Genomic DNA, 17,576 nt, shown 5'->3' on the forward strand with positions numbered 1-17,576 from the left:
TCCATATTTCAAACCCATGGATGGTCTCCATGACAACGGTCTCCATGACAACGGTCTCCATGACAACGCCATTTCATTCTTTATGATGTCATGCCTCAAAGCTCAGTGACATCACACCATTTTATGTAAGGGAGAGCACGTTCAGACTGTTCATTTATCCAGATCTGTTGAAGAGACACGACGCATTTTTGTAGCAGAGAGACACTAAACCAGTAAAATGGAAAGTTACAGAGGAAATACACTGCCCTTACAGAAAAAGATAGATATTAACTACAAAAGTGAAGTTAATCAAGTCTATGAACTAGCATGCAAACACTGCATGCCTGTAGAGTTTAAAGAGGTGAAGAAAGAAGGTCCCATCCATGACGCAATCTTCACTGTTCGTGTAAAAGTTGGAGAATTCTCTGCTGAAGCAGAAGCACCAACGAAAACGCTTGCCAAAAAGCTGGCAGCACAACGCATTCTCCTGGACCTGCTTCGCCTACCTCCTCCACCCGAGCAGGAGAATAGTTATAGCAGGTTAAGGAAAAAAGGTAAACGCCCTCCTGGTTTCTGCTGGCGAGAACTGCCCAGGTTTAACCCAAAAACAAACCCAGTGCAGTGCCTAGATATGTTGGTAACAAAGTGGCGTGGAAAGCCCCCAAAGTACAGTGTAGTGGAAGTGGAAACTGAGCGCGAGCCTCTGATCTATCACATCCAGCTGACTGTAGCAGACCAAACTGTGGTGGGAAGAGGCGAGTCCATGAAGGAGGCAAAAACAGCTGCTGCATTCAAAATGCTCAACTCCTTTGGTTACAATTACATTTTCAACGAGCCACAACCAACTCCCCGGAAAGTGCAGCTGGATGGTACCCAGGAAGACTCCGCTCCAGTTTCCTCAAATCTGTTAAGTGAGGTTACCGAGAGTAATGAGTGTCTGGACGAAGCAACAGAAGATGCTTGTCCGATTCCTCAAGGGAACCATTCTGACGAGGAGATCCAATCTCCAACAGTGGACCTGCAACTGTCTGAAGCAGTTACCGAAGAGGCCACATCTAATGTTCCTCCAGAAGAATCTAAAACATTGAAACTCCACCTGCTGTGTCCAGATGTTCTTCCCATGTTGGAAACAATGGGTGTGATTCAGATCAACCACGGCACAGTCCAGTGGTGTGAACCTCAAGGACCTTCAGGTAGTAGAGACTTTACATCTGAAGCAGCCCCAGTCCACCTACCTGAGGATAGTGAGGTCACCACATCTGAGGGACAGACAGAGAAAACTTCAGAGCCCCGCATGGAACCAGACGTGCCCGAAGACTTGGCCGCGCCCGACGCCCCTGAGGACTTGGCCGTGCCCGACGCCCCTGAGGACTCGGCAGCTCCCGACACCCTTGAGGACTTGCCAGCTCCCGACGCCCCTGAGGACTTGGCGGCTCCCGAGGAAGCAGCACCTGAGGCAATTGAGGATGATACACCAGGAACAGTCCAAAGTGACTTACTGGAGATTACAGGCGAATGTGGCTCAGAAGTTTCACACAGCGACTTGTCCAAACAAGAGGAGGTCAAGTTGTCATTGGATAACGCTGAAATGTCCCCAGAGCCTCAAGAAATTGCATCTGAATTTCCACAAGAAAATGTACTGGAACATTCGCCTGCAGAAACTGAAGAACAGGACTCAATATCGCAGGTCAGTGCAAGTGCTGAGCCCCAGGAGGAGGTCCAGCCTGCATCGGTGAACCTACAGGTGCTGCCTGTGGAAATCCTGTCCCAGTTGGCCTTCATTGGAGTCATAAGAGGAAGAGATGGCATCATAGACTGGTGTGAACCAAACCCAGCCACCACTCACCAGGAAGAGCTTGAGGTCTGCAGCCCTCATCAGGCTCAGGCCATAGAACCCCAGACCAGCACCATACCAGCCCCATGTGTAACTACATATGAGTCAGGGGACAACAGGGAAGTGAATCCAGTTGAAGATGCCCTGCATAAAGAAAAACCTGAACTGGCCACTGTTATAACAACCATAACAGAGACCAACGATGCACCTCCGGCACGCCGTGGGAATGGATTGTCCTTCACCCTGACACGGGCTTTTGTCAAAAAAAGCTTTAAAATGGCTAAATGCCCCAATCGGCATGAGCCCAACCTAATGGCTGTCGACCTGCATATAAAGATCAAGGAGCGTCTCATTGTCGATGGAGATATCAGCTTCAAAGAAATGCAGAAAATTGGAAAAAAAGCAGCCAAACATCTCAAAGCAGAGTATGGCTCCGCTGGCTCCCTCCTGAGGGCTGCTCAAGCACAAGACACCTCAGCTTTTGAAGCAGCCGCTGTGACCCATCTCAATAACGCTCTGACAGCCTTCCACAACCGCCCCAAGTCCACCCTGTCACGCTTCTCCTCCAGAGTGAGGAGGGCGTTCAGTTTTAATTAGGCCCAATTTGACGGCTATGTGCATTTACATCCATTTTGATGGAAAGAACGTTTCCTTTAAAATGTTTTAAAATGCATATATTTGTCTACATAATGTCCACAACATAACACGCTGAGAGCCGTCCACAACCACCTCAAGTCTGCTCTCACAATCCTCCAGACTAAGGAGACTAAGGCTCTCATACACACGCACACACACAAACACACACACACAACACCGTAATTTGATAAAAATGTGCATTTAGAACCATTTTGATTGAAAGAACGTTTCTTTTAAAATGCGTTAAAATGCATATATTTGTCTGAATAACGTGCTGAAAGCTATCCACAACCTTTTCATTTGGCCCAAAATTTGCATTTAGTAACATTTTGATAGAAACAATGTTTCTTTTGAAATGTAATTAAATGTAATTTAATTAAAAAATAAATAAAAAATTGCATAACCAATGTATTGCTTACTGTTGTGCTTCATTCATGTGCTCTGAATGTATTGAATATTTCAAGTTTCAAGTGTATTTCTCAAACACTGAAGAATGAACAAGAGAAAAATTAAATGAGTTTACCTGGAGTTTTTGGGGGCAATGCATTATAGGTGCATTATCCATCTCAACACTCAAATATCTGGTCTTGTCAACATATTAGAAGAAGACAACACCAGGATTAATGGCACCTGTTTAAACTTGTTATCAATATTAAAGACACGTGTCCACAACCTCAAACAGTCAGACTCAGACTCAAACTCAACTATATATCAAGTATCAACTTTATTTTTTACGATTATTTTATCTTTTTTTTGCTGTAAAACCCCTCACCACACACTTTATGCACTTTTCTCACACAGGCGTTAACATTTTCTCACATTTCTCTCTCGTTTAAACTCTCTCAAAGTTCAAACCTTCGTAGGCGTCTTTGTCGGTGCAGAACGTTTCATCGACATTGTGGGTTTTGTCGGGGAGAAAACAAATTGCAAACGTACAGCACTTCAGAGTCACACTGCGATCCAACGTTTATGTAAATTTGTCTGAACACATTCTGTACTGTACAGGAGACACGGCACGGAGGAGACTGATGGACAATGGTCTACAGTCCAACAGCCAATCAGGACGCAGAACACAATACACGTTCATACTCTGTAAAAAATCATGAAAAATTCCACAAAAGGGACAACTGTAATTTAACACAACTTCAGAAGGTAAATGAGAAGGAAACAAGTATAATATGGTTAAAAGCTCTGAAAAGTCAATTTTGAAGCATAGGTCTGATTTTAAAATATTCACAAATCCAAATCATTAAATTATTATTAATGTTCAGATTTTTGTTGTTTGTTAATAATATTAGTAAGTTGTTTTTTTTTGTTTTTTGTTTTTTTTGCACTGTATAGCTAATAATATTAAAAGAAAATACATAAAATAAATAAAACTATGTTCAAATAATCTTACAAATGTTTTATCCCGTTGCTCCACACACTAAAAACTCTCCAGACTGTGACGGCATGCGGTCGGGCGGTGCCTGTAGCTCTGTGAAAATATTCAGTTCACTCCAGCAGATGTGACCCGCCTCCTTCCTCCCGTCGCCTTTAATCAACTCAAAGACACAACTCCCTGTCGCTAATAACACGGCTAATATGTCCTAATCTCTGGGGACACTTTAAGGGGGTAAAAGCGGAAGACGCCATCTGTCGTTGAAAGTGATAGCCCCTCGCCCCCCTCTTTTTAACCCCTCCTTTTTACGCATGCGTCCGGCACACTCGCGACGCGTGCCACAAAACCTAATGGGCCGTGACATTACATTACGCCCCCGCCACGCCTAGTCCTTTAGCCCGGGGACGCGTGCGCTTCATCGTGGGCCCCTCCGCGCTTCCTCCAGCCCCCCGGGGAGTTGGGGTAGAAGAGGGAGGAGGGGGCATGTCCAGATGGGTCCCGGTCGCACGTGCCGTTGCGGTTCTTGATTAGCTAGTACATCTGTTGGGAGAAGTGCTAGCCCCACTGCGGCCCTAATTGGCTCAATGTGGATTATTCCCGTGTTGCCGTGGGCCCCCCCCCCCTCCTCCTCCTCACCCCCGCCCCTCTGCTTCTGACATGCTCCCGACGATAAGAACAAGTCCCCGAGGACGCGAGTACAAACAGGCTGTCCATTCAAAGTGCGTTTATCTTAGCAGCAAACAAATTAGCGACAAAACGCCTACTTGGCCGGCTACGTTAGCTTAATTAATCTAATATAACTTAATATTATTGTAAGACTAATTCCCTGTTGATCCAAGCGACATTTCTCAGACGCAGACTTAACACTAAATATAATAAAAAATAAAAAATAATCAGAAGTATTATAATGATTACATATAAAATTATTTGATTATCTCCATTGTCAACCTCATTAAGCAGCGTATTTCAGTTTTGTTTTCTAAAGATACACTATGGAGCTTTTCCGGGGCGAGATCTGCCAACTACTCATCTCCAAATTGTGTCGCTTTGCCTGCTTTTTCCAGAGTATGGCATTAAACGTATCTATTGTGCATTTAGCATTCAGTTATCGATGTTTTTCTCGCTCGAAAACACTTGTGTTCTTACAGTAACTGGGCTCGCTTTTCCATAGATCTGATCAATAGCTAGGCCTGGTACCAACCCCAGCTTTTCTACGTGGAGATAGATATGATTAATACGATACTGTGGAACATTCTAGGCAAATCTCCATGGAGACAAGCAAGAAACAGACACAATTCCATGTAATTTTAACTTTCTTTTTCGGAAATGTGCTGCATGAAATGTGTGTTTAGTTGGAAATTTAACCCACACACTCAACTTGATTAGCATAATTTAAAACAGTTGTGTGTGGTATTATTTTTGATATTTACTTTGACGCGATGAGCCGTGAGTGTCATTTTGTTTTGCTGATCTTCGTTCTTTGCCGTGTTATCTCTCTGTGCAGCTCCATGTGTCTAAAGTTTTCTGGACATGTAAATGAGACAAATCGTTTGCATCAGGCTGGACATTCGCCCGGGGCATAATTTTATGTAACCGGGGGGGCGGGCGACAAAATGCAAAAGGCAAATACAGAGCCATAGCTGCTTTAAAGTGACCTTATAAGGAGCTGCTAATCTACAGCATATAGAAAGAGTCTGCAGAGCCACAACACACGAACAGTACACAGATATTAGGCCTTAAATAAACTCATCAGATTCATTGATTATTTAGATGATCAATGAACAGTTTAATGAAAAAGTATAATCTTCAATATAAAAATAGCAAATGTAAAAAAAATCAAATTAAGACATTCATTTTATAAAGATAGAAATAACAGCTTGACTAGTTTGATAATCACTCGTTAAATGTAAAAATAGCCCACTGACTTTATTTATTTTGTATTTTTATGTATTTAAGTATATTTTTTAATTTATGTATTTATTTAGTTTTGGGGTTTTTTTTAGTAGTTTTTATTTGTTTTATTTATTTGGGACAATGCATACTAATGAACAGACATCAAGCCCCAGTTGTTCCAGTTCTCCGTTTAGCCAATAAGCTAAACCATTTACATCAATATAAATATACAGGGTGTCCATCAAGTCTCTTTAAAATAAAAATAAAAATATATTACAAAGGCAGTTGATCAGATATCTTACTCAGACGTGTTCTGTTGTACTGTTCCAAAGTGTTTGACCTCATTTAATCCACCTCTATATGAGCTCCATTAGTCACATGAAGCATATCAAGACGGGACTGGATTTCTCACCATGTTTCGCTGCAGCAGAGTCTCATCGATGCTTCAATCTCATCTGTATCTTTGGCTTTAGTTCAGTAATGTCCCGTATCTTTGTTCGATTCACGATGTCTTTAACACAGCTCCGTAGAAAGCAATCCAGAGGTGTGAGATCTGGTCCATCCCTTAAACCCAAACTGTCTGGAAATGTTTGATTAAGGAACTCACTGAACACGCAAACCCCAGTGTGATTAAAAACTTTTAGAACCATGAACAGAATAAATCTAATTATTATATCTTATCGCTTGCCTTTGTAATTACATTTTAAAACTGTAGAGAGACTTTATGGACACACTGTATAATGTTAAAAGTACAATAACAAGGAATTACAGAAATGTAGTGAAAGACTTTTGCAACAATTTAGTTTTGTTTTTGTTTTTTTTTACTGAAAAATGTTTTACAAATATGTACACAGTTACTTGCTACTGCTTCTTCTTGTGGTAAAAGTGAATCAAATAGAGCGCTCATCTGTGCCATGTTAACTAAAGGTTCATGAGGGACGGATATAACACAAGATCTGCTTTATGATGCTTCTGGTTCTATTTCATCCCACCTGAAGTTCTTTCCAACACATTTGATAGTGAGTCTTAACCACAGACTGTACAAAGAGGTGGACTAAGTGAGTGTGACGTCACCCACAGTGTTCGGTTCCAAGTCAAATGAAGCTCATCGAGGCTAAAAGTTATAGGGCAAATTTGGAGACGATTTCCATATTTAGAATTCCAACCGCAAGTATCATAGCAACCAAAGAGCCGATCCAGAGCGAGGCTGTTGAAGGTAACACCCCGTCCTGCCCGCACCGCTGGTTTAGCAGGGAGCAAGCACTTAGCAATGCTGTCAATCAAACCTGTTGCTAATAGAAGCGGGAGCGACCTTGGGGAAAGAAGGTGCCTGATTTGTCTCTTATTAATGTTCATATCTTGATTTACAGACACAATGGCGAAATAAAAATACATAGGAAGTAGAGCAAGAGTCAATGGAGCCAGAAGCGCACCCATGAGGACTTCCTGTTTGGAATACAGCTCACGCGTTAGCTATGTCCATTTATACATACAGTCCTTGGTCTAAGTCAACACTGCATCAAATGTTTTACAGGATGCCCCTCGACGAATGAAATGGTAACATCTACTTCTTGTGCATAATTATTATAGTTACACTTATATTTACTACAGTGTATAAATGTGTGGTACCTCTTACAGTTACATGTATTCAGTGTATAAATGTGTGGTACCTCTTACAGTTACATGTAATCAGTGTATAAATGTGTGGTACCTCTAACAGTTACATGTAATCAGTGTATAAATGTGTGGTACCTCTTACAGTTACATGTAATCAGTGTATAAATGTGTGGTACCTCTAACAGTTACATGTAATCAGTGTATAAATGTGTGGTACCTCTTACAGTTACATGTATTCAGTGTATAAATGTGTGGTACCTCTTACAGTTACATGTATTCAGTGTATAAATGTGTGGTATCTCTTACAGTTACATGTATTCAGTGTATAAATGTGTGGTACCTCTTACAGTTACATGTATTCAGTGTATAAATGTGTGGTACCTCTTCGTTGGGGGCCATCTCTCTGCTCCCACGGGGCTCGGCCGTGTCGCCCAGACTCTTGTAATAGTCCCCAGTGCTGGGCTGTTTGCTGAAGCTCCTCGATTTACGGTTTGAATCCACACGGCGCAGTTTATCGTGACCTTGTCCGACTGTGAGCTGAAAACAGAATCAAAAATACACTTTCAAATGACAGTTTTATTAAATGTCTGTGTAATCCCTCAGGTCTGATCAATAGTAAGAGAAAAATTTGAATGTCAACTGGACAAAAAGTTGTAGGAGTGAACTTTTTGTCCAGCTGACAGATTTGGATTATTCTTTTACTACAGTTTTACTAAATATACGTTGTTACAAGAGGGATTTTAGTGTTTTGCTTCATAAAAATAGAACACACTCCAAGGAAAAGCAAAACTGTATATGTTAGTGACACAATCGCAATTTAATAATCTGGTAATGAACTTTTATACACACACCTGCACCTGTTTTTAAAGCTTTACATGGACTTGTATGCTTGTGTGTTTTGTTAGTTTTTCTGCTTATATTGTATTTTAAACGGGGAGCCCATGAAACAGAGAGTCCAAGTGTTCTCATTGATTCGACTGTATGAATAAGGCAAACGACGTTAAATCTGTCAACTGGACAAATCTTGTAGGAGTGAAGATGTTTCGTTGCTCATCTTCAGTTTATTATTTCTCAGGCCCCCCATTTCTGTTTAAGGAAGTAGACTACATTACTTTGTTTACATAATCTCTCCCCCATCTACAACTTCATCCTCAGACTCAGAACAATGAGAACAATAGCAGGGTCGTTAAGGGCTGAATAGGTCAGTCTCAGCTGAAACTGGAGACAATAGCCGTTTACAGTTTCAGTGTAGTTAGCCCCTCCCCTCAGATAGATTTAAAAGGCAGTGGCCACCAGCAGCAATCTGACCAGAACTGAAGAAGCGGCTTGGATGAGCAGCGAAACGTCTTCACTCCTACAAGATTTATCCAGTTGACAGATTTAACTTCGTTGTTTGCTATGGATCAGACCTGGACGACTCAGGGTCTACACAGACATGTATAAATAAAGATACAATGCCTTATGAAGAACAGATGGTTTGTTTAGTTTTCACTCGTTTCTGTGTAGACTCTGCACATCTGATCGAACGACAGAAGAAGAAGAAGAAGCGGGAGGAAGAAGAGAGACCGAAACAGTGTGAGGGAGTCTTTCAGTTTGTTTTTCATTATGGGGGAATTTAAACCAAAGGGTCATTTGTGGGTTAATTCTGCAGCTTATCCACATTGTGTGACTGTGACTCGGTTTAAATCAGCTTTATCTGAACAACACAATATGGCACAATGTATTTTTCTTTACACTACTGGGATGTTTTGGGTTGTTTTTGGCCTATATGATCAGATCCATCCATCCATTTTCTTCTGCTTATCCGGGGGCAGCAGTCTAAGCAGGGACTCCCAGACTTCCCTCATCCCAGACACTTCCTCCAGCTCCTCCAGTGGGACCCCATGGCGTTTCCAGGCCAGCAAAGAAACACTGTCCCTCCATAAAAAGTTGAACTAATCACTTCTATGCCTCATTACAGATGCAAACTCACAACTAAAGTGTTTAATTCTCCTGTTTATTTATTGCAGCTCATGATTTTGAACAAAACTGTAGATTTAGAATATTTTTTTATGGTTTAAATCTGCTCTAGTTTTTGTGTCAGTTACATAAATTAGTTCCAATACCATCGTGCATCGTCTATATTTACTTCAGTGATATATCGGACTTTGAATGTGTTGGTGCCGTGTGGTGTGTCCAGTGTAAAAGAGACCCTTTAACCCTTTGACCCTTTGACCCTCACTGTGGGGTCAGCCGGACACTCTCCCTTTCCACTGTCAGGTCTGGGTCACGCAACAAGATCCACACTTTCACGTTATAAGCTCTCATCTTTAGTTTAGCTTTTTGTTCTTTGCAAGTTTTTGTAAATAGCGCAGTGGTGGAAGAAGTACTCGATTTTGTTAAGTAAAAGTACAGACACCAGGGCAAAAAAATAAATAAAAGTAAAAGCATCACATGAAAAAATCTACTAAATGTGTTCAAGAACTTGAAAAATGTAGTTAGAGTAAAATGTGAAAGTATTTGATGGAAGAAGTACTTGGTTTTGTTACTTAAATAAAAGTGCAGATACCAGGGCAAAAAAATAGTCAAGTAAAAATAAAAGTATCACATGAAACATCTACTGAAGTAAAAGTATTAAAGTTTTTAAAAATGTACTTAAAGAGTAAAAAGTAAAAGTATTTCACGCAGATTTTGAGTCTTATAACATTTCAAATAAAGTGATTTTGATAGATTTGTGCTGAATTTTGTTCAACAGAAACAACTGAATCATTCTTTTTTTTTTTCCCTGAGCTGTTTTTATTTATTTTATTTTAATTGATTTTTATTTTATTTTATTTTATTCATTTTTATATTTATATTTATTTGTATATGTACTTTTTATTTATTTTATTTTTATTAATGAACATGTTAAAAATAAACAGGTCTCAAACTATCATACTTCAAGTACTTTTTAGTCCTGTTCAAAAATGTAGTGGAGTAGAAAATAAAGATACTGCTCTCAAATGTAGTTAAGTAAAAAGTAGTTACCTAAAATCTTTACTTATGTACAGTACTTTACTACTTGTACTTTGTTACTTTCCACCAGTGAAATATCGTGCTCTCCGTCCTCATCTTTCATTTCGATCTCCTGCAGTTTCTTCACCCGTAGGTCAGTGTTTTACATTTTGTTCACTGTAAACTGCAAAAATAGATTTCCAGTTTAAAACCACAGAACTGACAGGCCCCGCCCCTTTACTGTAACAAGCTGCACATTTTAAAACATGAGCTGTTCAAATAAAAGTATGTGTCATTTTTAAAGCTTTTGTGTAAGATCGGGAGTTTTGGATCATACAACCAAACCTGACCTCACACAAAACACAGAAACAATACATACAAACACCAAAATATATATCATGTATTTGTAATATTATTTAAAGGTCCTATATTACACAAGACATGTTATAATGTTGTTCCTCCTCAAAAACAGACCTGGAGTTGTGTTTTGTTTCATTCACACATGATTGGGAAACACTTTATTATTAATCTGTAACATCTCCAAAGATCAAAATGCTCCGTTCCACCTTGTGATGTCATGAAGTGGTAGTTTTCAAGTTAACAGCTCCTTTTACCTTTAGTTCAGTAGAAAATGGCAATTCCAGACCTGAAATGATCCAAATGATTGTCAGGACGAAACGAGGACGAAACGAGGACTAAACGAGGACGAAACGCGGACGAAACGCGGACGAAACGCGGACGAAACGCGGACGAAACGCGGACGAAACGCGGACGAAGCGAGGACGAAACCAGGACTAAACGAGGACCTAAACGAGGACCTAAACGAGGACCTAAACGAGGACCTAAACGAGGACGAAACGAGGACGAAACGAGGACGAAACGAGGACGAAACCAGGATGAAACGAGGACTAAACCAGGACTAAAACAGGACTAAAACAGGACTAAACCAGGACTAAACCAGGACTAAAAATGGAGAATCAGCATTTCAGTTTAGTGAAGTTAAAACCTGGAACATTCTTCCTGAAGATGTGACACAGGCCTCGACTTTGACAATGTTAAATCCAGGTTCAAACGGTTCCGTTTATCTGTGCATGTGACTGAAAGGGGTTTATTCTGCACTTTTCTCCTTTAATGTCAATATTATGATGATCATTTATGTTTCAATTTGTTATATTGTGATTTTAATGTCTTTTTTATTCTGTAAAGCACTTTGAATTACCTTGTGTACCAATCAAGACTATGGAGTTTAAAACCACAATGAAGCACTTTTTCCACTACTACACTGTTATAATGTCGTTTCCTCATCACAAACAGACCCGGAGTTTATGTAAAATCAAACTTCTACAGGTTTTGAAGTATTTTTTCGAGCTTTGAAATGCAGGACAAACCAGGATTACTCAAACATGAATCAATCCGAATAAATTTGATTAAGCTAATGATGACAAAACACAGTTAAACTTTGCTCACAGCTCATAAAAGTGGATTTTACATGCGTTCCTTTTACAAAACAAAGACATTTTCCTAATATAATCTACTATTTACATCGCTGTCTCCAATATCCAATAGCTATTATGCTTATTAACCTTTTATTTTTGTAATTTCTAAACTAAACTGTTGCATAACTGGGTAAAAAGAAACACAAAGAACTACTGCGACTTGGTTTAAAGCAGCGTGATCTGAAAAACAAAATGGCCGCCATCATTGTTAAATGACGTGTACTTTGTCTTTGTGCTACTGGGAAATGTTTGGTTATGTTTTGGATATTATAAGATTTAATTTAAGCTGTAAAAGGCTGAATTAATAACGTCTATGTGTCATTATAGATGTAAACTATGTGCGTAAGAGGTTCGTTCTGCTGTTTATTTTAATTCTTGATTTTTTAACAATATAACGTCCAAACTCGACTGTTACATAACTGGACTGTAACAGGAAACATCGAGAACGTCGTTTCAAATCAGGAGCTGTGCAAACACGCTCTGGGATACATAAAAAAAAAAAAAAAAAAACTAGGCCGATATGTTAGCAACAATAGCAGGACTGACAGCCACTTTGCCTTTCAAATACTCCCTAAACATCACCCCCTCCTCCTCCTCTTCCTCTTCTTCCTCTTCCTCCTCTTCCTCCTCATTTACATCTGAACAGACTTTTCTCACGAAATGTCAAACAGGCTGTGTCTCAATGTCCTCACTCCTCCCTACAGGGGGCGCTGTTCAGCTGTAATGCCATTGTTAGTGCTGTTTAAATGTCCACTTGGTGAAAAAGTAGTGAGCTTAAAATTTCCCACAATGAAACTTGAAAAGTAGTGGACATGAGGGGGCGCTAGAGCGGTCAGTGTGGACCACAATGCACTGCAGGAGTCGGAAAAACAGAGGACAGAGACGAGTGTTTAACTGGACACAGCACGACTGAATGAAGCAGACAGAAGTACTACTACTGTAATACTAGTACTACTATAACCCTAGGACTACTACTACTATAATACTAATACTACTACTACTAAGACTGATACGACTGAATGAAGCAGACACAAGCTGTTTAACTCAGCACTGCAAATACTACTACTATTATGCCTGTACTACTACTACTACTACTACAATACTACTATTACTCATGCGACTGAATGAAGCAGATACAAGCTGTTTAACGCAGTACTGTAAATACTACTACTGTAATACTAGTACTGCTACTATACTACTTTTACTGATACGAATGATGACTGTTTACCTTCGTACTGCAAATACTTTTACTATTATACCTGTACTACTACTACTACTATTATACCTGTACTACTACTACTACTACTACTATTATACCTGTACTACTACTACTACTATTGTACCTGTACTACTACTATACTACTTTCACTGATATGACTGAATTAAGCAGATACGAGCTGTTTAACTCAGTACTGCAAATACTATTACTGTAATACTAGTACTACTATAACGCTAAGACTACTACTACTGTAATACTACTACTACACTAGTATTACTGACACGACTGAATGAAGCAGAGAGAAGCTGTTTAATGTGGCACTCCAAACGCTACTACTATTATACCTGTACTACTACTACTACTATAATACTAGTACTACTATGATACTGCTTTTACTGATACGACTGAATGAAGAAGATACAAGCGCTGGTTTATTTCACGGTTGATCTTGATTATGAATAAAACTCTTAAATAAAACGTTACTGTGTAAAGCTGCTAGCGTTAGCCGTTTGCGCTAGCCGTTTGCGTTAGCTTTAGCTGTTAACAGAGCGAGAATTTCCACATCGTTGATAAAAAAATGAAAAATCCAGCCCGTTTACGTGAGATCTTGATAAAAACTTGTCAGATTATTCGTCCATAAATACTTTCGCGCCAATCAGATTTGAGCTTTATTTACGGCAGAAATCAAGTCACATGACCCTGAAAGTAGCGAGCTGTGAGTCCGAATCTCTATGAACGAGCCCTGTATAGAGGAGGGTTAAGGGCTGGGGGAGACATTCGGACACATCCAGGTGAGGCGCTCAAAGTCAAGAGGAAATAATGGCGCTCGGCGTGACCTCTGACCTTGGCTTAGCGGTGTCATGTTCAGGGTTTGGATAAGCCGTGTGTCGTTGTGTTGCCTCTCGTTCGCCGTCAAAGAAATGCGGCTCCAGGTGGAAGTGTAACACGAGACACAGACGCACCGAGCGGCAAAACAATACACAAAACGCACAATGGATTTCAGCTGCCGCCTCCTCCTCTCGTCCCCCGCACAAATACACGGACGCACTGTGGGTTTCTGGGTATTAAATAGATCCGTCAGTCAGCGTGCGGCCATTGTTATATATTTGTTTTACTGTCTGAACACGGTGTTTGTGTTTCAAAGCCCTGCAGACCTGTTGTGACGTGAAAAAGTAACAGTTTTATGTGGTTTTACCCGTCGGACACGTCAAAAGTGATACACAGTTACTGCTATTTTAAAATCAGTGTGGAAGGTAATAAAGTACAAGTAGTAAAGTGCTGTATTTAAGTAGGATCTTGAAGTATCTGTGCTTTACTTAAGTACGTTTACAGTGGTACTTTCTACTCCACTACATTTTTGAACAGGACTGAAAAGTAAAAAGTACTTTTCATATAATTTGATGGTTATTTTTACCATGTTTGTGGAAACATCCGGACTAAAGTTTTCGAGTTCAAGTTTTGAGGAAAACAACTTTGAGGAAAACAGAAAATAAAAATTAAGAAATTGATTCATAAATATGTCATTTTGAATCAATATCACCACATTTACACTTTAACAAATGAACAACACTTGGTGAAATACTTTCACTTTTTACTGTTACATTTTTAAACAAGTACTTAAGTAGATGTGATACTTTTACTTTCACTTGAGTATCTTTTTACCTCTGTATTTTTTTACTTTAAAAATGTACTTTAAGAGTAAAAAGTTAAACAAGTACTTAAGCAAAAGTAGCACATGAAAAAATCTACTTGAGTAACTGTTTATCTCTGTATCTGTACTTTTACTTTTAGTCTTGAAGTACATTTTACTCATGAAGTACATTTTCAAACGAATAATTAAGTAAAAGTAATACATGAAAAAATCTACTTGAGTAACTGTTTACCTCTGTGTCTATACTTTTACTTTTTACGCTTAAAGTACATTTTTTAATAGAGTACTAAGTAGATTTTTTCATCTGATACTTTTCCTTTTACTTGAGCAACTTTTTACCTCTGTATCTCTACTTTTAGTTTTTACTCTTAGAGTACATTTTTAAACAAATACTTAAGTAAAAGTATCACATGAAAAAATCAACTTGAGTAACTGTTTATCTCTGTACTTTTACTTTTTACTCTTAAAATACATTTTTAAATGAGTACTTAGGTAAGTAAATAGTAAGTAAGTAAGTAAAGTTACTCAAGTAAAAGTAAAAGTATCACATAAAAAAATCAAATAAGTAATTGTTTAAAAATAAAAAAATATATATAAGTACAGATACAGAGGTAAAAAGTTACTCATGTAAAAGTATCACATGAAAAATACTTCTGTATCTGTACTTTGTTTTACTTTTAAAGTACATTTTTAAACAAGTACTTAAGTAGATTTTTTCACATGATACTTGAGTAACGTTTTTCCTCTGTATCTGAAATGTCCACTTCTAAAACATTCAACAAAACACTTTTGTCAAAGTACTGAAATGACTAAAGTACTCAAGTAGATTTTTAGATGTGATACTTTACTTTTAATTGAGTACCTTTTTACTTCTGTATCTGAAACGTCCTCCCCTAAAACATTCAACCAAACACTCTCGTCACAGTATTAAAATGACTAAACAAACAGAATGTAAATTATAATTTGAATACTATAATTAGCAGGTCACAGACGTCTTTACTGTTTGGTCTTTACCGTGTACGAAACCTCAGCCTGTACTTTAAACCTCGTATATTTGTGTAGTATTTCAACGCTCCAGCTCCTGAATCCTCATTTCAAAACACAAATCTCTCCATCATCTTTACATTACCAAAACCTCAACAAACATAACGCACACATATCTCCTGCGTTTTGCCGACAGTACGCGCCTCTTACCTGAGCGGCGGGGAGTTTTTCATGTACTCTGAGCGGCGTCCGACCCACAAAAAGCAGCTGTCATCAGATCCACGGCCCACGCAGCACTACACCTGTCACTCTACCTGTCCTCTCACTTTACCCCGGCCCTGCTCAGTTTCCTCCGCTCCACTGCGCAGGTACAATGATGTCACCGCCGCCCACGCACGGCCACGCCCCTCTGGCCCCGCCCCTCTGCCGCTGTATGCAAAGCGACGAAGTACAAGCCGTCCAACATGGATGACTACTCCGTCTGTCTCTTTCTAGGCTGGAAATACACAGTAGTAGTCGTAGTACGAGTCATATTTAGCATTTTGTTTAGTGACTTTGAATCCACTGTTTACAAATGCACCAAAAAACTGTGTACTTGTACTGTAAGAGTAAAAAGTTAAAGTACACAGTATATTTTTAAACAAGTACTTGATACTTAAACTTTTACTTGAGTAACTTTTTTCCTCTGTATCTGTACTTTTACTTTTTAGTTTTAAAGTACATTTTTTTAACGAGTACTTAAGTAGACGTGATACTTTTTTTTTTACTTGAGTAACTTTTTACCTCTGTATCTGTACTTTTACTTTTTAGTTTTAAAGTACATTTTTTTAACGAGTACTTAAGTAGACGTAAAAAGTTACTCAAGTAAAAGAAAAAGTATCACCTCTGTATCTGTACTTCAAATTTTTATTCCTGAAGTACATTTGTTAAGAGTACGTAAGTAGATTTTTTCATGTGATACTTTTACTTGAGCAACTTTTTACTTCTCTATCTGTATTTTTACTTTTTACTCTTAAAGTGCATTTTTAAATGAGTACTTGAGTAACTTTTTACCTCTATCTTAACTTTTAGCCTTAGTTTTTACTCTTAAAGTACTTAAGTAAAAGTATCGCATGAAAAAATCTACTTGAGTAACTTTTTACATCTGTATCTGTACTTTTACTTTAGTCTTAAAGTACATTTTTTAACGAGTACTTAAGTAGATGTGATACTTTTACTTGAGTGACTTTTTACCTCTGTATCTGTACTTTTTCTTTTTACTCTTATAGTAAATTTTTTTAAAGAGATTTTTAAAAGTAGATTTTTTAATGTGATACTTTTACTTGAGTAACTTTTTACCTTTGAAACCTTGTTTTTACCCTGGCAGCCCATTTCAAACTTCTACTGCATATTCATGAGCATCAGTTTGTACTTTCTGGGCACCATTTTGAAGACTTTTGAATTATTAATCACTATGACAGCGACCCTGATTTTTCATCTGTCTTTAAAACCCGAGGAAAACTCAGAGCAACTGTAATATCCATGGATTTCAGAGCAAAACTAATACAAATTTAAGTTGGTGTCATAGTAATTAATATTTTTTTCTTATTATGAGAAGCATTTTGAATTATTCTGTGTAAGAATTGTGCCCTGCCTGATTCAAAACTAAATATTCTATGTTTTTGAATGGTCAAAAGTCCTCAAGATGGCGTCCGTAACAGCGAAAAGTCCTATTACTGATTAAATACATGAAAAACAGCTTCGTCCAAACTATCCCGGTTACCATGGCGCCCAGCAGAGAACATAGGTGTGCGTTAATCTTAATTGTGTGTGTGTGCGTTTAATAGTTAATGAGGACAAGTCACCTGGGCGCGGGGGAGGGAAAAGGGGCGGGGCTAATTAAAAAGCGTCCCTCACGTGACCGACGGAGCTGC

At 38.8% G+C, this 17,576-nt stretch overlaps 1 protein-coding gene across 1 annotated transcript in view; it reads right to left on the reverse strand.

Moving 5' to 3' along the window:
* The window catches only part of espn (espin), a 115,104-nt gene that overhangs the window by 26,511 nt on the left and 71,017 nt on the right, over positions 1 to 17,576 (reverse strand). The window contains 1 exon segment of the mRNA XM_055223152.1: positions 7,722 to 7,877. Within this exon segment, the coding sequence (XP_055079127.1) occupies positions 7,722 to 7,877 (156 nt within the window).

This window comes from Periophthalmus magnuspinnatus, chromosome 7 (assembly GCF_009829125.3).
Source record: "Periophthalmus magnuspinnatus isolate fPerMag1 chromosome 7, fPerMag1.2.pri, whole genome shotgun sequence".
Lineage (NCBI taxonomy): Eukaryota > Metazoa > Chordata > Actinopteri > Gobiiformes > Gobiidae > Periophthalmus > Periophthalmus magnuspinnatus.